We start from the raw sequence: 19,918 nt of genomic DNA on the forward strand, positions 1-19,918 counted from the left end.
CGATTCTGATTCTGTGGGCTGGATTGGAGTCTGAATTTCTGCATTCTCAGAAGCAAGCTCGCTGCTAATGCTGATAATATGAGTAATGAACTCAACTTTGAGCAGCAAAGACTTGAAAAACGATAGCAATTTTGTCAGTCTGCTCCTATGTTGGAGTTCTTCTGTTTTTCTCTGATACGTGTATTATTCGGTTAAAAACCTACAGAGGAGGGAGATCCCTGGGTGGCTCAGTGGTTTAGCGCCTGCCTTTGGCCCAGGGTGCGATCCTGGAGTCCCGGGATCAAGTCCTGTGTTGGGCTCCTGGCATGGCGCCTGCTTATCCCTCTGCCTCTGCCCCCCACCCCATGTCTATCATAAATGAATTAAAAAAAAAAAAAAACCCTGCATAGGCTATGTCTATGTCTATCATAAATAAATTAAAAACAAACAAACAAACAAACAAACCTGCAGAGGACTCTGTGCATTTTCAACAAAGAGGTTTTTATTTAGAGTATCATTTCAGAGACAAAAAGCAGTTCATTTTGTTTAGTAAAATAAATTTAACAAATACATTTAAGTAAGGTAAATTCAATACTCCTGTGGATTTTATTTTCCCCCCTCGGTTACTTGATTTTCTGCCCGTTGGAGTTTCTGTCTTCCAGCCTAACTGGGTTCTTTCCAAGTTAATGCAGCTATAATCCAAGGAACTGCTTTATGAAATCTGAATGACTCAAATATCCCTCTGTATTCTCAATCTCCATGTATTAAATGCAACATAAGGAAAACAACTTAGGGAATTAGAACCAGAAGGAAATGCTTCCCCCTCTTGGTCATGTCATCTTTTCAACGGAGGCCTTACCTACTCTGAAATGGATGGTAAAAATAAACTCGTACGGGGAGATGATGGTCAAAAGCATACTTCGATGATTTTCATACCATCTATCATCAAGACCCGAAAGGAAATGCAAGCCCCGCCACTTTTCAGCCCAGCCACGGCTTTACACAGAAGCTACATACAGCTTCCTATAGTTATTTTCTTTCCTAGTTATATACATTTAAAAAATACAACATCGTGTTAAATAGCAGGACAGCTAACAATGAAACGCATAGCACTATGCTGAAAAAACAAAAAGGATGGTTAAGCTGAGAGAAACGGTGCATGGTCTTCATGGAGGGAAGCTCCTGGCACCAGCCCACCATCTCCTCAGTCTGTCACGGATCTGCACTCTGAGGGGAGGCCTTCCGACTGCCGCCACTGAGCCAGACGCTGCTTAAACCATTTCTGGAGGAGGGAAATAGCAAAATTACCTGTCACATATTGGAAAACTGGAACATTCCCTCTTTTTCTATGGTCCAACCAGAAAGGAGAGCAAGGAATGTGTCCACGGGGATGGTTTTTCTCACTGTGACACTTAACTTCTCTGCTCCAGGACCTTTGCACATGCTATTTCCTATGCTTAGCATGTTCCGCCTTCATTCTTTATCTGATGATCTCCCTTTCATCCTCAGGTCTCAGCTTAAATAGGACATTCTCAATGAAGCCTTCCCTAACCACTTAGTCTAAAGTAGGTTCTCTACCCATCTCCTTATTCTCTATTTTAATACTTTATTACCTTCACAGAATGTTTGGTATCTCTAATTACTATGTTTAATCACTTGCTGTTAGTCTACATTTCCTTCTAGAATATAAGATCCATGAAAACGGAGACTGTATTCATCTTATTATCATCGATTGCATCCTTTGCCCCCACCCAGCACCAGAGCTTAACAGGGATTAATCAGTGTTTGTTTAATGAATGAAAGAAATTGAAGGATCTCCTTGATGCCCCAGATAAACCTCTATGGCTGCTATATCTCGCCAATGTGTGGTGATCTCATCAAGGGCCTTGGTCATCAGTAGTGCTTAGTAAGTATTTGTTAAGTAAAATGAGTGGAAACCAGCCCTGAACAACCTTAAGGTACTGCTTTTTAGGGATCCATGGAGTAGGCTAGCCCAAACTCTCCTGCTGTGGGGCTGCTAAATAATAAGAAAAGAAAGAGTTGTCCTTCCAGCTTACTCAGAACCTTCTAGCTCTGTGTACTCCAAATCTTCACATCTCACAAAAGAGACCAGGGATTTAGGGAAGGCCCTGGATGGGATGCTTCTAGACATGGTACCCTGTGAGGGCTAAAACACTTTTATGTGTCATAGGTCTGCCTTTTACTATGCTACTGAGAGCTGGGGGATCCTGCAAACAAAAGACAAGGAGGAAACCCATGCTGGCGAATCAGCTGGGGTGTGGATTAGGTTGGCCAGGAGGAAGCTAGGATTTTTAAAAAACAATGTTGAAGGGGGACTAGTGAGGAAACAGAAGCAGCCTGCCCTGATCCTCATGGGAGAGGATGAGTCAGAGGGCCCTGTGGGAAGTCAGACCTCAGGCTTTTTTCTCCTGTGTTTCCCAGCCTTTCACTCATCATGGCAAACATTGGGCATGATGATATTTTTCACATCACACTGGGATAAACAGGCATATTGCTTGGGTAGGTGTCCACCAGGACTCTGTAGTCCTGGACCCTGCCAATAGGAAGCTCTAGGGTGATCAATTGGCTACGGGAACCCAAGGAAGCCCCTTAAAAATAGTGCCAGTCAGCTCAACTGTACATGAAGAGGTAAGCTTAGGGGGTCTTTACTGTCCCTTCTGGGTTTTTATAATTCACCTATTCCAGAGGTAAGCACATGAGGGGACAGAAAAGAAGCAAATAGAACACAGCTATGAGATGGACACCAGACCTGGGATGTGCTGATGGAGATGGTGTGGTAAGAAACATCCAGAGGGCTCTGACTTAGTATGGCCAGAGTAGACTCAACCTCAGGACAAAGAGGGTGGACTCTAGGGTCATGCTGGGGAGGATCTCATCTCTGCAGAGATCTCGGGTGCTGAAAGGTAGTTCAGCATTAGCCCATGATCAGAAGAAAGAGTGAGAACCACAGGAGAAGGAGTGCTTCTAGGAATCAAGGCCTGTAGAGCCAGAAAGGAGTTGGGGCCGCAGGGCCATTTAGGGCTCTGCACCAGTGCTAAGCTGGCTGAAGAGCATGGGACCATACTTATAACTTGCCCTGACTGTACAACAGAGTTTACACACTGAAATGCCTTACATGGCTGTCAAGATCAGTTGTCCTGAACTGTGAGGTGGGAGCAGAGAAAAGTAGCCTAAAGCCAAGGGCAGCAGACTACCCATGTGGGGCAGTTGCTCTCCAGATGCCATATTCTACTCCTGGAGATCACTAGCTCATGTTAACTTTGGTGGCTTTCACCAAAGTTCTACCGCTAAAGGTAGGGTGCATTTTCTTCCATAACCCGCGTGTGTTTGGTTAACTCTGGAATCTGGTGTGAGAGCAGCATGGTTCCAGTTCCCCTAATGAGGTAGCTCTGTGGGGGGTTCTGAGGCTACAAGGTCTGATTCAATAGGATTTCCAGTTACTAGAGCTGAACAAATGGCAAAGTTTTAAAGACTGACTAATTAAAACTTGGAGGAGGAAAGTCTCATTTTCTATCAGGATTCATTTAAGACAAAATGATTGAGCTGGCCTCATTCAGAAGAGCCACCCGTATCTTTATACTAGTAATGAATATTAATGTACAGTTACCAAAAATAACTTCAGCAAGGACCACATTCGTGAATTGGAGAGTTGGCATCCAAATGCCTACCAAAGTGAACCCTAGTATTGGGGGATGGGACAAGGTTCAAGAAAAACTGAACGATTTTCCTAAAGATATATATTTTAGATCAGGTATGTATATAATAATTTGGCAAACCAGTCGCTGTCCAACAAAAACCATGAAACACCTTGCTTGCTTCTTTTCCCCTCCAGAGCTGAATCTTACATCTCACTCACATCAATACTAATTTTCCACCTGGCTTTATTCTTCTCTTCCTTGTTTCCGTCATCCCCTGGGAAAGACATTCATCCCTCACTGGCTTATAAATGAATGCCCTCATTACCTCACCCCATTGATGGAGATTTATTTACTCTGAGTGAACAGATGATAATTAGACACTGTGATGGGGAGGGGCGGAGGCCAAATAACATTGTTCCTGTCCTTTTCTCTAGTGACTAACATTTTAGTCTTTTCAGGGGGAGACCTTTAGATCTTTATTCCACTGATAAAGCGTCCAACAACTAAAACCACTGAGTTCTGGGAATAGTCCCAGGGCATTAAGAGGAGATAAAGATACTGGAAACCTCTGTAAGAACCAACGCCAGCTACACTGGGCTTGAATTGGTGATAATAGAAAATGCCAGATCTTCCTGGCCTCCCAAGGGACTGATAGAAGACCTTTCCCAGCCCCTTCTAACACTGACTTCAAAATAATAAAAGACACAGGGGTTGGGATTCTGTAAGGTTTATCTAATTTCATTGTAGGAGATATCTTATTACTGTCATGAGAAAAAAACCCATTCTAGGATCCCAGCAATGCAACTTAAAATGTCATTAACTTTAGCGCTCCCTTCACCTCACTCCTGGTACCTACAGGTGTCCCTCTAATAGCAGAGAATATTGTCCGACAGTGGGACAGTTACAAAGAGGTCATCCAAGCCCCCAGAGAATGTTTCAAACTTCTGGTCCCTCTTGCCTCTGCCAAAGTATCAGCAATGTGAATCAGCTCTAGCGAATTATCTCAAAGGAGCATCTCGTGCCTATTTTTCTTCCATGAAAGCATTACTTGTTCTAGGAAAATGAAGAATATGATTCCAATTCTGGAGATGGGTGGTGGTAGGGGTGAGGGACCAGGCATCAGAAATCAGTAGTATTTTGGCTCTGGAGAACTCTTCCTGTGGAAAGGGGCAACACAGATAAAGAATAGAAACAGGGGATGTGCTGATACCAGACACAGTCTATATGTTGGCCCTGTAGACCCTGGCCTTCATGGAGTTAAGGAGTCCCTCCAAAGCCTGCTGTCAATTAAAATAATTTTATTTATGTCTGAAAGTTCACCATTGGGCATTGTATCTCCAGAAGACACTTTAAAAAATACAGATGTTGTTTGAGGTGCACTTGGATGGTTCAGTTGGTTAAGTATCCAACTCTTGATTTTGGCTCAGATCATGATTTTAGGGTCTTGGGATCGAGCCCCAGAGTTGAGCCCTATGTCAGGCTCCTCACTGGGTATGGAGCAAGGTTAAGATTCTCTCTTTCTCTCTGCCTCTCCCTTGGCCCCTCTCCCTCTCTAAAATACATATATATGTGTGTGTGTATATATATATGAATGTTGTTTGAGAAGATTAAAGAAGAACCCCATTCTTACCAACCAGTGCACATGGGGGTGGGAGGAGCTGGGAAAGAGTTTGGGTGGAAAGGATGGGAAGTTGGAAAATGGGACCCAACCAAGTAAGGAGTGACAGAGGACAGACACTTCCCCTGAACTTGCTAACTTTTGCCTCCCTCTGAGCTCTGGGGTCTCCGGTGCTTCCCTGCGGGTCTACACAGGAAGGCAGAGGGGCAAGCAGAGCTGTAGCAGCCCCAGAGAGGAAGAAGGTGTTGGCCCCACGGCAGGAAAAGGAAGCCAGGCACCCTGCTCAGAGGCTGACTCACCCCTACAACCACTCATGTCAGGGTTGCAGCTACCATTTGGTTCAGTTGAGGATGGCAGGAGAGGGGCGATGGAGAAAGGCTGCCCGAGGAGAAAGGCGGACCTGCTGTCAGAAGTCTAAACTGATTGACCTCTATCACAAAAAAGAATCAGGCGCCCCTTCTTTCTTCCCATTCCTCACCTGATTTCATTTCAGTTCTTTAATATAAGGTGAATCTCAAGAAAAGATTGAACATAGCTGAGAAGACTGTCATGTAATACATGGATTTTTCTTTTTCCCCCAGGAAGAAATACAACAGAAGTTGAATTTTCAGGGCAGCCCCTGTGGCCCAGCGGTTTAGCGCCGCCTTCAGCCTGGGGTGTGATCCTGGAGACCCGAGATCGAGTCCCACGTCAGGCTCCCTGCAGGGAGCCTGCTTCTCCCTCTGCCTGTGTCTTGCCCCTCTCTCTCTCTCTCTCTCTGTCATGAATAAATAAATAAAATCTTAAAAAAAAAAAAGAAGTTGAATTTTCAGTCCTTCCACCCCATCCCCTAGTTGTTTCCATTCTTCCTCTGTACCTATGAAGAGAGTCAGGAGTCCAGATTGTGACCCAGACTGCTACGATTCAAATCTCAGCTCTGTTACTTCCTAGTTGCGGCCTTGGGCCAGTTATCTAACTTTTCTGTGCCTTGGTTTCTCTTATCTGTCCAACTGGACTGATGCTACCTACTGCACAACCCTGTTGGGACGAATGATTTACTACCTGGAGGGTGCAGGGCGCAATACTGGGCAAGCATCAGTCATCACAAAGAGCAACATAATTACTCTGCCTTCAGGGTAAGGGTGATTTACCCCAGGAGAAGCAGAGGCTGGGAAGAGCTTAGACCCCAGCCTGGTACTGTGCCTACAATGAATCAGCAGCTTTTTTAAAAGACAAGTCGTTATCTCAGAGATCACTCCTCTTTCCTAAACATAGTGAGGGATTTTAGGTGATAAAGCTTCAGCAGGGTTCCAAGAAACATGAACCGTTGGACCTCGGTTACTTTAAATCACCTTCCATTAAATTCTCGTTCTGGTTAGTCAGACAGCTGTTCCCTTTGCTGAAAACAGATATGCTTGACTTTTTCTATTTGACCTAGGAATGAGAAGATTTTCTATGGGCAAACTCCCCAAAGTACATCTGGCTTAATTAGTAAAAATCATTTTAGACTTGGGATCCAGGGTCTTGGTTCTGGGATATCTTAGAGCACCCATGACAAGCTTTTAAGCCTCAGCTGAGTATGGTCCAAAGTGAGGAGAGGTCAAAGTGCCTAATGCTCTGGTCTATAAAATGGGAAAAATAAGAAAATCCCTGCTTTAGAGCTGAGACCAGAGGTGTGGAAGTGCTTCAGGCTCCCGTGGGAGAGACGCTAGAGCGGTTCCAAGTAGTAGTATCATGCATAACTAATTGTCTTTCCATGACCAAGGGGAAAATAGAAGTCAGAGTAAACTCTAGATAAGGGTTTAAAAAAAAAAAAAAAAAAAGCCTGCTGAAGCAACATTGCACCTGGAGGTTCATAATCACAGGCAGTGTTTCCTTCTCTATCCTAAACAATATTCCGAATAATAGGAGCTTTTAAAAATAGATAAATCAATCAAAGCACTTAAAGGGACATCTGCTTCCACTCCCTTCAGTTGTAAATGTCAGATGCTTACCTTCTTGGAAAACTCCAGAAAAAGACTTAGAGCCCGGGAATTTTTTGAACTGTGAAATCTCCCTGGCTATACACAATTTTAGCTCCGCAGCTAAGGGGCACTGGAGCTCGGAGTGTGGAAAGAGCAAGCTTGACGACCCTTGCTATGCTGGCAACTCTCTCCTTGGCCTCAGTTTCCTCGTTTGCCAAACCGAGGACTGAATTTACTATAGCTGATCGCTAGAGTCCCTTCCAGCCTGGCACTCTCGCCCGAGAACAGAGCTGCCAGCGGGGGTTCAGAGGGCGCACGAGGCTCCTCTTCCGAAGGTGTCGCGGGGGGGGGGGGTGAGAAATCGCGCGCGGAGGAGGAGGAGGAGGAGGAGGAGGAGGAGGAGGAGGAGGAGGAGGAGGAGGAAGCGAGGCGAGGCGAGAGTGGCCCAGGGACGCAGCCCCCGGAGCCGCAGGGAGGACGGCGCGCTTCTCCCGGGCTAGGTACGGGGAGAGCAGCGAAGCACGGAGGGGGCAGGGTGACCGTGAGGTTTCCACGCGCTTCCCGGGGGGGCCGCCGCGGGCTGGGGCTGGAGGGGCAGACGCGGGGCGCACGGAGCCGGGCAGCTGGCGAGCGGCGGGGGCAGCGCCGCGGCGTCAGCGCCGCGGCGTCCGGGCTCGCGGGGTGCGGGCGGGAGCGACCGCGGATCCGGGGAGGGTGGGGGGGGCCCCCGCGTGCGCAAGGCGGCCCGGGGCGCGCAGGGGTCGGGGGGATGGGGGAGCGTGCAGGGGTGGGGAGGTGCACAGGGATGGGGGCGGAGGGGAGCGCGGGGGTCGGGGGAATGGGGAGAGCGCGCAGGGGTCGGGGGCTGGCGGGGCGCGCAGGGGTCGGAGGTGGGGGGCGGAGGGGCGTGCAGGGGTCGGGGGTGGAGGAGCGCGCAGGGGTGGGGGGCTGCACAGGGATGGGGTGGAGGGGAGCGCGCAGTGGTCCGGGGGTGGAGGAGCGCGCAGGGGTGGGTGAGGCGCGCAGGGATGGGGTGGAGGGGAGCGCGCAGGGGTCGGGGGTGGAGGAGCGCGCAGGGGTGGGGGGGCGCTCAGGGATGGGGGTGGAGAGGAACGCACAGGAGTCGGGGGTGGAGAAGAGCGCGGGGGTGGGGGGGCGCAGGGGTCTGGGCGGGGGGCGCGCAGGGGTCGGGGCGGGGGGCGTGCCGGCTTCACCTGGGTCTCCTCCTCGGAAAGGCCGGCCTCGGCCGCGATGAGGCACAGCGTGGTGGGGTCCGGGTGCTTGTTGACCTTGCTGAAGTTGTACTCCAGAATCTCCACCTGGTCCTCGGTGGGGCCGCTCGCGGTCTCCGCCGACATAGTCGCGGCGCGGCTGCGGGGGAGAGGAGCGGCGGGGTGAGCGCGGCGGCGGCGGCGGCGGGCAGGGATGGAGATCGCGGCGCGGCCTCCCGGCCCGGCCCCGGCGCCCAAGGCTCCCTCCGCGGAGCCGCGCGTCCTCGGGCCCGACCTGCCCGCGGGGTCTCCCGGCCGCGGTCCCCGGGGCGGCGGCGCGCCCTCCTGCAAAGTCGCCTCCGGAGCTTCGCCCCCGGGCGAGGGAGCTGCGCCGGGCGGTGGCGACGGGTCGCGGGGCTGGGGACCCACCTCGCGGGTGCGCGTCCGTCGGCCTCGAACGTGGCTAAGCCGAGGGGGGCAGGACGCCCCACCCCGCCCCTCCCTCGAAGAAACGACCCGAAGGACGGAAGTTACTTAAAGTTGGGGAACTGGAGCCGCACTTTTACTCTCTCCCGTCTACAGAGGAGGACAGAGGTCCACGGAGATGTCGTTTACTCCTGGAGGCGCTAAGACCGGGAGCTGAGCATCAGGAGAAACGTCCACCTGAGGGCTTGTTGACTCACTCTGCAATCTGCAGCCTCCCTGGCCCTCCGCCCCACCCCTCCACCCCCATTTTTCTGAAGCCAGGAATCCACAGCCTCCAGTCAGCGCGGCTCCCCACGGCCTGGCGCTGCTGGCCGTCGGGGCCTAGCCACTTGGTCACCAGCTCCAGGGTCTCTTGCATTTCCTTGCTTCAGAGCCAAACATCGCTCTGGCAGATTTTGGGTAGCATGACTTCCTGCTGCATCCTCTCCATATCTAAATAGCCTCTGAACTGGGCCAAAAAAAAAGTTGGGGGGGGGGGCAGGTGTTCATCAGATGTTCTCCTCCCCCCCACCCCTCTCCATCCTACAATTTAAGATGTACCGAGGCATAGGAAGCTACAGTCTTGAAGATCTTGGCTGAGGATTTGGTACAGACAGGTCAGGACTTGACTCTGCTGACAGTAAATGACAAGTTCCAAGTGTGGGAATCAGGCTGGTTTGTTGTTTAAACAAACAATTGCAAAATCATCCAGCACAATCCTGAGTAGGTTTTGAAGTGGTTTGTGCCTGGGGAGGAGCCACACTCCACCGATGTGCCTGCATAATGTACCTGATGCTGGTACGACCCTTTCTACTGGGACCTGCCTCCTGTGCTCCCTGGTAAATATCTTTACCTCCCCTCTGGGTCACTTGGAGACGTTTCCAGGTGGGACAAGAAAGCATTCCACTGTGTGAGAGTCTTGGGCTCAAGGCCCTTGTCAGGCCACCATTGAAGTCCCCTGTTTATAGATGAGTTATATGCCCCCCTCCCCAATTTCAAAATCTGTACCAGTCACTCCTGTTACAGTGCTCACAGGCTCAAGCCAGGTCAGAAATGCCACCTCTCCTGTGGGCACCCATCTCCCCTTTTCTTTGACCCAGAAATTCAGAGCTGGAAAGAATCTCGGAGATTTTTTTTCAATCCTCTCCTGGAACAGCCCAGGAGAAGCAGGCACAGAAGGACTTCCTCTACCAGCATTGCCCAGTTAATGACCAACACCCTTAGCTTTAGTTTCAGTCCTGTGTTCTGCGAGACCCTTCCCAGCAGGCCATTCTGACTTTAGTTGGGCAGAAAAAATCAGGAGGGCAGCAGTTTAAAGGCAGGAGCTTCTGAATGGGCATTGACTGTCCTCATAGGATCCCAATTCCAGCCAAAGCTGCCTCCTGGAACCACCCCACCCCTGCTCATTTTGCCTAAAAGAATATAGAGGGGACATTACTGCCTCTGATTTTATTTCTTGGAAAGGTTCCATCTAATTCCTTTGACACAGTTATGCTGCCTCTTTTCAGTGAAACATTTTGGGTCTTTGTAGAACTCTTAGTCCCTCAAAAATATTAACCAAGTGTATAGATTTCTAAACTGGACTCAGATTCAAGGTCTGTTCGGCATGTACTTCTTTCTCTCTTTTTGTTACATACTTACTATTATTATATAACTCAAAGCCTGTTACTGTCCTAACATTTAATCAGGTGCATTTTCTCTTCTATTTTTGTGGCTTCCTGTTACAGGACTCTGTATGAGGTTTCATGGGTAGCTTCCGGTTGACTTGAAAGTGCTCCTTGGGTTAGTTGGCTGAGGGCCACTGGACTTGTTTGGCTGCTAAGGAGACTTGTGGGAGGGCCTTTTGAAAATACCTGCTTCTCCAACGTACACCAAACAAACAAGCCTGATTTCTAGAAATGAAGATAAAAGGTCTGACCTCGATAGTGAGACTTATCTGCTGTTCTCCACAAAACTGTTGCTGTTATTTCAGCCCCCTTTGGCTGACAAGTGTTTGCAGCTGTTGCTTGGTTTCTTCTCTCCTTCTCCCTCTTTTAAAGGAAATTTAAAAACCAAATCACCCCCATAACCTTGGCCTTATAAAACTTCTCAACTCTTTCCAGTAAGGAAGCTGTTGAAAAGCCTCTCTCGAGGTAGTAGTCTAAACACTTTCAGATGAAAAGAACTAAAAATATCTTAAAGCTTCTTAAACTTTAATCTCAGCACAAGTTCTATTGTTGCTGAGGTTATAGTCATATGAAACATTCAAAGAGCAATTTGTCCTGTGGTTTGTTTTTGTGGTGGGGGAAGACAACGCATAAAGCTTTTTCAAGAGGTTAAATGAAAACAGCAGGCTTTTCTTCTAAATGAATCCCTACACCTGGTTAGACAGTTTTACCCTTGCCCCCTAACCCTGTGGTTATTTATTTTAAAGATATTTACCTGGATGAACTAGCTCACAGAGAGTGCTACAAACTAACCTGCAGAGACTGCTGTGAGCTCTCATTTACTATCTCTCTCCCCCCCGCCCCCCCAACCATCAGACCTCTTTGTAAAGCCACTAATATCAAACCAAATAAACATGGTGAGCTGGCCAAAAGAGAAAAAAGCAGTTGAATCATTTTTTAGGGCCATCTCTCAATTTCCTTTAGCCCAGGACTTCTGGGAAGCAACGGGCTCCAGAAACACTGTATTTTCTTAAGTGAGAAAAGTAATGTGCTGTCCTATCCCCAAGAGAAGTGGAGGTTCTTCACCACTTACTTAACTACTCCGGACAGGGCACAAAGGGCACCATCCACGCTGTCTGTGTCTGTCAGAATTGACAAATGGGGGGCATCTGGGTGCCTCAGTTGGTTTAGTATCTGACTCTTGATTTCCCCACAGGTTGTGATCTCAGGGTCCTGGGATCTGGCTCCACATTCGGTGTGGAGTCCGCTTGGGATTCTCTCTCCCTTTTCTTCCTCTGTCCTTATCTCCATCAAATAAATAAATAAATCTTAAAAAAAAAAAAAAAAGAAATTGACAAACAGGAGTGGAATATTGATCTGCCTCTCCAGGCTAACATGAGGTCTGCTTTCTTTCTTTCTTTTCTTTTTTTTTAAGACTTTATTTATTTATTTATTTATTTATTCATTTATTTATTCATGAGAGACACAGAGAGAGACACAGAGACACAGGCAGAGGGAGAAGCAGGCTACCTGTGGGGAGCCTGATGCAGGACTAGATCTGAGGACCCTGGGATCATGCCTTGAGCCAAAGGCAGACATTCAACCACTGAGCCACCCAGATGCCCCATGAGGTCTGCTTTCAAAGAAAAAACAGTTTGTGTATGTGTTTGTTTTTCTTTTTGATTGATTAATGCTTAGAACAGTAGCTCTTGTGCCTGACTGATACTCAGAATCACCAGTAGAAATGTCCGGGTCTCGGGATCCCTGGGTGGCGCAGCGGTTTAGTGCCTGCCTTTGGCCCAGGGCGTGATCCTGGAGACCCAGGATCGAATCCCACGTCAGGCTCCCGGTGCATGGAGCCTGCTTCTCCCGCTGCCTGTGTCTCTGCCTCTCTCTCTCTCTCTGTGACTCATAAATAAATTTAAAAAAAATTAAAAAAAAAAAAGAAATGTCCGGGTCTCCCATAGTCCTCTATCAGAACCACTTTAGGAATCCAGTGTGGAAGGGTTATAAAATGTATCTCAGCTCTTACAAGATTTTGTAATTATTAAAGTCAATGATGAATGTTTAAAACATCTTATACTTTATACCTATAAAAATTCATTAAAATATCTTCTACCTTTGATGCTGTGTATCATCTCGACAATTGAGTAGATGATAGGCTGAGGTAGTTTTAAAGGAATAAAGTCTTTTTGAAAATATTGTACTTATTTACTTTAGAGAGAGAGAGTGAGGACAGGAGCAGAGGGAGAGAGAGAGAGAGAGAATCCCAAGCAGACTCTGAGCTGACGTGGGGCTCAATCCCACAACCCTGAGATCATTACCTGAGTGGAAACCAAGAGTTGGATGCTTACTCAACTGAGGCGCCCAGACACCCCTAAGGTATAAAGTTTTTAAAGTACACAGATACATGTCAGAAAAAAAACATTTAGGCACCATGTTATTACTCTTTTTTATGTATGGTCAGGAATGGGGAAATTGCCTTTAAAATTATGAATTATCAGGGTACCTGGGGGCTCAATTGGTTAAGTATCTGACTTTGACTCAGGTGGTGATCTTGGGGTCCTGGGATGGAGTCAGACTCCACCCTCAATGGTTAGTCTGCTGTCCCTCTGCTCATCCCCTCCAGTCATGTTCTATCTCGCTGACATAAATAAATAAAATATTTTTAAAAATTATGAATTTTCAAGAGAAATTTCCCTGTTTTCAAAAATTTAGAAATAATTTAAAACCCCTTAAAAATCTTGAAAAATGTATTTTTATATTGACATCAGAGTAAGAAAGCAGGTCATCAAAAGAAAAATCCCTTCCACCTCTTCATACAGTTATCTGTAATTGATTTAGATGGCAAAAATTATAGTGGAAAAGATTTGGCAAACTGGACAAATGACTGTCCTCTAATTTCTTAAAGTTTTCAGTGAGAGAACTGCTAAAATTTAAGTTATCATTTACATGGACAACTTGTATAATAGAACTTAAAACTGAACATTAGATTATGAATACTCCATATACACATAACATCATTACTATCTTCAGGGAAACAGGATTCCAAACAGAAATAGGAAAATATATTTTTTAAATGCTATTATCAGGGCAGCCTGGGTGGCTAAGTGGTTTAGCGCCGCCTTCGGCCCAGGTTGTGATCCTGCAGGCCCGGGATCGAGTCCCACATCAGGCTCCTCTTGAAGCCTGCTTCTCCCTCTGCCTGTGTGTGTCTCTGCCTCTCTCTCTCTCTCTCTCTGTCTCTCATGAATAAATAAACAAAATCTTTTTTAAAAAATGCTATTATCAATTCTAGTTTTACATATTTAAAAAACTAGAGAAAAATTCAACAAAAGGTTAACAGTGATTATATCTAAATTGTGAGACTACAGATGATGTAAATTTTTTTCTTTATATTTTCTTGTTTCCTCCCTATTCTATCATGAGCATTTATTATTTTGAAATTAAGAAGTTTATTTACTTTTTCTTAAAAAGATATCCCTGGGGGCACCTGGGTGGCACAGTGGTGCCCCTATTCCTTTGATTATTAAAGTAGTTCCATCACATATGTATGGATCCCTAAAAGAACATATTATTTTAGCTTTGTATATTTTGGAATTATATAAAGTAGTATTATATATAATTATTCTATGAATTGCTTTTTTCATCAATAATTTCCAAGATTCACCCATAATTTCTGCATGTAGAGAAGTTCATCCATATTCGGTGCTGTTTCCATTTTGTGAATATACTATAATTTATTTATGTCTTTTCCTGTTGGTAGATATTTGGTTTTCAGTTTTTTGCTATTATGAACATTGCTCCTGGAATATTTTTTCATATGCCTTCTGAAGTGCATCTAGGAGGGTTTCTCTAGGTATACACAAGCGGAACAGGTCTTAAGATATGTGGCCTTTAAAAAAAAAGATTATTTTATATAGAGAGAAAGTGCTTGGGGGGGAAGGGGCAGAGGGACAGAGAACCTCAAGCAGATTCTCTGCTGAGCAGGGAACCCTACTTGGGGCTCAATATCATGACCCTGAGCCAAAATTAAGAGTTGGCCACTCAACCAACTACATCATCCAGGTGCCCCAAGATTATGTGGCTTTTAACTTTACAAATAATATCAACTTTTCCCCCAAAGTTGTTGAACTATACTCCTACAATGTATAGCATTTCCTTGTTCCACATCCTCATCAGTACTGTCAAACTTCTTAATTTTTGCTAATTTTTGTTATGTATTTTTTTTTTATCCATGAGTAATACCTAAACCTCTTGCAGCTATTTATGTGTTCAGCTTGCATAAGTTCTTGGGGCTAAAAGGTTCCATATGTTTACTATTTACTGTATAAAAGCATTCCCTGTTTCAGCCCAGCAGGAGATTTGAGGGTTTTTTGAGTTTAGTGTCTGTCTCTAGGCTAGCTTGTTATTTTCATGGGTCACCAAAAACAATACAAAAGATGTATGGAAAACCAATTATATTAGATCTTTTGTCTGTCTTATGCTAAAAATGTTATTTTCCCTTTTACAGAGCTCCTGGAAGTGAGGACTGGATTCTATACTTAAAAAAAAAAATTTAAAACAACATGTTAACCATATTAATTATCCACCCCCACCCCTGCAAAGTTAGTATCAAAGTTTCCGAACAAAAATAACAGATATGGATTTAAAATGACTGAGTAAAAGAAGAAAGGATGTAGGGATAGACAGGAAGTGTAAAAACACTATTAGGCTGTGGGTTTAAAACAGGATATAAACATGTAAAACCAAATAATGTGTTCTTGTGTTTGGACTGCGATGCCAGGAGCAGGGGGTGTGAGCTCCAGTTCAAAAGCAGGTTGCTATTAGTTCTTTTGATTTCTTTCATAATCCTTTCATAGTAATCAGAATGGAATTAGTCCTGTTTTGTGGTTAGAGAAAGGTTAACTAACTTGTTTATAGCATCAGAGGAAAACCCAGAATTCTGGCTTTAGCAGTACAGGCAGTTTGTGGTATCTTGAGCAACAAGATTGATTTATACCTTTAAAAATATATTCTTCTTGGAGCGCTTGGGTGGCTCAGTCAGTTAAGCGTCCTACTCTTGATTTCAGCTCAGGTCATGATCTCAGGGTCATGAGATCAAGCCCTGCCTGGTGCTCCACGTTCATGGAGTCTGCTTGTCCTTCTCCCTCTGCTTCTCCCTTCTCCCCCATTTGCTCGTTCTCTCTAAAATAAATAATAAAATATTTTTAAAAACCTATATTCTCCTTATGGTCTACTGATATCAGAGATTCTAAGATATCACTGAATCACCTATTTGGATTGCTGAGCTCTAACTGGAGTTGTTATCTGTTAATTTAGTGAAGAACTGGGGCTGGTGGCAGCCAGTCTTTCCCAGTGTGGGGCAGGCATTGCTGACCTGCTGTGGTCTCTCCAGCCTCGTTCCCTTAGCTGCTACTGCAGACTTCTTGCAGCCCTCCACATGCCTCCCGGGAAAGCCTAGTGTCTACTTGACACCAAGGTAACAGGGTTAACGGACTCACCCCTCTCGAGTTTTGTTCTGACTCCATTATTAGAGGTACAGATAAAGTGGGGAGATTTGTTCAAGTTTGTCCAGTAAGATCTGAGCTCTTAGTTTTTGACTTGGTTTAAGAGCTCCTGGCACATGCAGAACCACCTGCCAGCTCACAATGGCATGCACCTGTTCTCCCAGAACAGGCTACAATTGATTCAACAAAGCAGGAAGAATGAGATGCCCTGCATTGGGTTCCATGCTGGGTGCAGAGCCTCATTTAAAAAAACCCAAAACACAAAAGACATCACTTGCAATACCTCCAGTTCTCTCATGTGAAGAAGGGATATAACACACACCTTTACCTAGCTCACAGCTTTGTTATAAAGTTCATATGACATTATTGTAGGGAAGTATGTCTAAACTGTAAAGTGCTTGCTTATGGAAGTTCTTTGAATGACTGTGGGCTAGGCATTCAGCAGGGCAGCTCCTGGGTGGCAAGCTGGTAAGGACAGTTGAAAGTTTTGGTCTTTCTGGGCTGCAGTTTCCTTAAAAAAAAAATTTTTTTTTTTTAAATCAAATGCTGGAGTGCCTGGGTGGCTCAGTTGATCAAGCGTCTGCCTTTGGCTCGGGTCATGATCTCTGGGTCCTGGGATCAAGCCCTACATTGGGCTTCCTGCTCAGCAGAAAGTCTGCTTCTCTCTTTATCTCCCTATGCCCCTCCTAACCTCTCATTCTCTCTCTCTCTGAAATAAAATCTTTAAAAAAAAAAATCAAATGCGTCTGTATTCCTTCATCATAAGACATATCCCTGGATGGAATGTCTCAAAACTAATGAGGTGGGGATGGGAGGAGGTGAGGATGTCCTATCTTTAGCATGTTTTCTTATTAGCACTTCTATACTGTGCATTGATTTGAATTTAGTTGTTGGTATTTTTTTTCTCATTTCTCACCAGCACTTTTCAATTTATCTTTTTATTTATTAATAAGGAAGCATTAATAGGGCAGAAAGGGAATAGTAAGGAGTTAAAAATAAGCAGGAAAAAATATGACTTGGTGAGTAGATTTTTCTAGGCTGTGTTGGCCTATGAGAAAAATGACCAAATTGAAATTGTTTTAAAATCATTTGTTCCTGGGCCTGTCTTCCCCACTAAATTATATGCTCTTCTATGGGGAATATGTCATCTCTTGTACATTTATATCTCACCAGCATTCATTAGGAGTATCTGGCACTTAATAGGTGCTTATTATTTGTCTGCTGAACTGAACTTAACCAATGGCATCTGGCAGGACTTGATATAGGACATAAGTTGGAAAGATACTGTTCTGTGTTTTCTTTCAACAACCAGGACTGACCAAGTTCAAAACCAAAACATTACATTGGAAAAAATAACTTTCCAGCCTTCTAATGTCTTTTAGTCCTCCCTGCCTAAAACAGCACAGAGCTGATTCCTATTATCAAATTGCATACAGAAACCTCATCCCTGCTATAACAATAACAACGTTATTATTATTATTATTATTATTATTATTGAGCAATTACTATATGCCTGGCACAGTCCTATGTCGTGGATGAGTTACCTCATGTAACCGTCAGAGGAAGGAGCATTATGGTAGAGGCACTCATCTCCATTTTATACTTGTAGAAACTGATGTATATGGAAACTTAGATACCTTTCCCCAGGAGCTGTATAAAACTTTCCCCAAATACAAACCAAGTGAGTGGTAGAGAAGAGATTCAAACCCAGAAAGTCTAGCTTCTGCGTCCATCTTCTTAGCCACTACCCTATATCTCCTCTTTGCATGAAGTAGCCGTGTAGACAGAAGAGCCTTGATGGGTGGTTGTGGAAAGAGAAGAGGTAAAGCCAGGTGGTGCCTCCTGGGAGAAAAGTAAGGCAGTGTCCTGTGTCTACACTGGCTCCCTGTGGGGTGGAGCCAGTCTGGCAGCAATGTCTTCCTCCCTGTGACATGTTTCAAAACAAACATGGTGACCAGACAAGGCTCTGACCTAGCTAAATGGATTAGCTAGTGATTTCAGTTAACACTACCAGCACCACCAGCCAGGCTGGCTTTCTTTCCCCCACATGCTCTTCTTTAATTGGAACAGAGATAATTGAAAGATGACATTATATGAATAATATAGTGTACAAATGAGAAAAGGTGTCAGCATCTGACAGAATGGAATAGAAATGTTGGCTTCAACCAGACCAGCTGGTATTAGGGATTGTGGCTGCTACTTAATCCCTAGATTTACAGAGTTTTATTGATTTAAGGAATATCCTGAAACTTGTTGAAATGAGTCCCTCTGCAGTCTAGACTTTCTATAGCTACTTACAGATGATAGTAAGCTCGGAAAAGCTGTTGGAAGAAGGGGTGAATTAATTGTTAATTAATCCTGGAAATAAAATTTTTTGTGTACACACTGAGTTCTTTTCACTGGTAGCCCAAGTCATGCTCTAAGTCGAAGCTTTGTATGTAGAAATATGAGGAAATGGTTAAAGACAATAATAAAACCTTGGGCTTCTTCATGCTGTGAAATAAGTAGAGGATTTCATCAACCTCCTTAGAAATAAATGGGCAGGGGATCCCTGGGTGGCTCAGCGGTTTGGCACCTGCCTTTGGCCTAGGGTGTGGTCTTGGAGTCCTGGGATCGAGTCCTGCATCGGGCTCCCTGCATGGAGCTTGCTTCTCCCTCTGCCTGTGTCTCTGTGTCTCTCATGAGTGAATGAATGGAATCTTTAAAAAAAGAAAAAGAAAAAAAGAAATAAATGGGCAAATGAAAGAAAGCAACCTCATTTTTGTCATCTCCTCGTGGGAGATCTCCCTATTGCTCCAGATTGCTATTCCAAAAGGCTATCTCTGTAGTGACTGTTACGAATTCAGAAAAAGTTTTCTCTAGACAGAACAGAATTGTGGATAGAACCTGAGGCTAACCCACACATAGAGTGTAACTAAAATGCTACATATTTGTTACAGAAAGAAAAAAGTAGAAAATAATCCTGTTGAAATATCTTAGGGAAATTTAATATCATTTCACTTTGAAGGCAAATGCTTAAGAAAGAGTTTTACTTGAAACTTGGCTCAGAGAAATGGGGTTCTGGTGCAGATATTGAAGGGGTTTCAGGGAACTTGGAAGAGGCTGGAGGTTTATAGCACAAGTCTGATGTATCCCAAGAGTCAGGAGCAGTCCCTGACACATTGTGGGATGGGAAGTGAATACATACGGATGCATGGTGATGGAACTTTATTTTCACTTCAGGAAGTCTGACTTCACCATGTCTTATTAAGGCATAATCATTAGAGCTGTATTCGTCTCAGAGATGAAATCAAGAGAGGGAGAGGGGGGAGAAGGGGAATGCTGAGAAGCATTGATGTAAGAATCAGGCTGTTTGAGACATAATTAATGAACATAAAGAAAAAGCCAGAGGTAACCTCCCATGGTCCTCACCTCCTCATTCTTCTACCCAAGGGACAAGGAAGAAGGGGATAGGAAAGGGTTTGTGTTTTGCACTTCCTGGGCCAGCCACCAAGAGGCGCTGTCGGGCCAGAACAGTTCAGTTGCTGGCCAGAGCGCTCTGCAGGTGGGGAAGAGAAAGGGTGGTAGATCTTTAATGGATTATACGTAGGAGATATATTTTAAATCCTCACTAATGAATGAAAATACTAACCCGGTATGATATATTGGAAAGAGCACTGGGCAAAGAGTCAGAGCTGCATTTCAGTTTTAGCTCCTCTACTTTCATAGTCTCATGACCTTGGCCAGGTGTGGATTTTTTGTTTTTTTTTTTAACTTATTTGAAACTTAGTTCTCTTTTCTGTAAAATGTGGCTAAAAACTTCCTTCCTTGCCTACTTCAATTGTGATCCAGTGAGAGTCGGCTCAGGAAACAACTTAGAAAACTGTACAATGACATTCACGTTTCCA

At 45.1% G+C, this 19,918-nt stretch overlaps 1 protein-coding gene across 3 annotated transcripts in view; it reads right to left on the bottom strand.

Moving 5' to 3' along the window:
- Nucleotides 1-459: 459 nt before the first annotated feature.
- Nucleotides 460-19,918, bottom strand: part of HOPX (HOP homeobox) — a 29,456-nt gene continuing 9,997 nt past the window's right edge. For 2 of the 3 annotated variants that reach the window (XM_072775173.1, XM_072775174.1), the window contains exons 2-3: nt 8,414-8,570; nt 460-1,261 (exon numbers count right to left, since the gene is read on the bottom strand). In XM_072775173.1, coding sequence (XP_072631274.1) covers nt 1,184-1,261; nt 8,414-8,557 — 222 coding nt within the window. In that variant the 5' untranslated portion in view covers nt 8,558-8,570 and the 3' untranslated portion in view covers nt 460-1,183. Of the gene's footprint in view, nt 1,262-8,413; nt 8,571-8,839; nt 9,085-19,918 lie in introns of those variants that run through there. The other variant, XM_072775175.1, reaches the window with a different exon arrangement.

Source organism: Canis lupus, chromosome 14 (assembly GCF_048164855.1).
Source record: "Canis lupus baileyi chromosome 14, mCanLup2.hap1, whole genome shotgun sequence".
Lineage (NCBI taxonomy): Eukaryota > Metazoa > Chordata > Mammalia > Carnivora > Canidae > Canis > Canis lupus.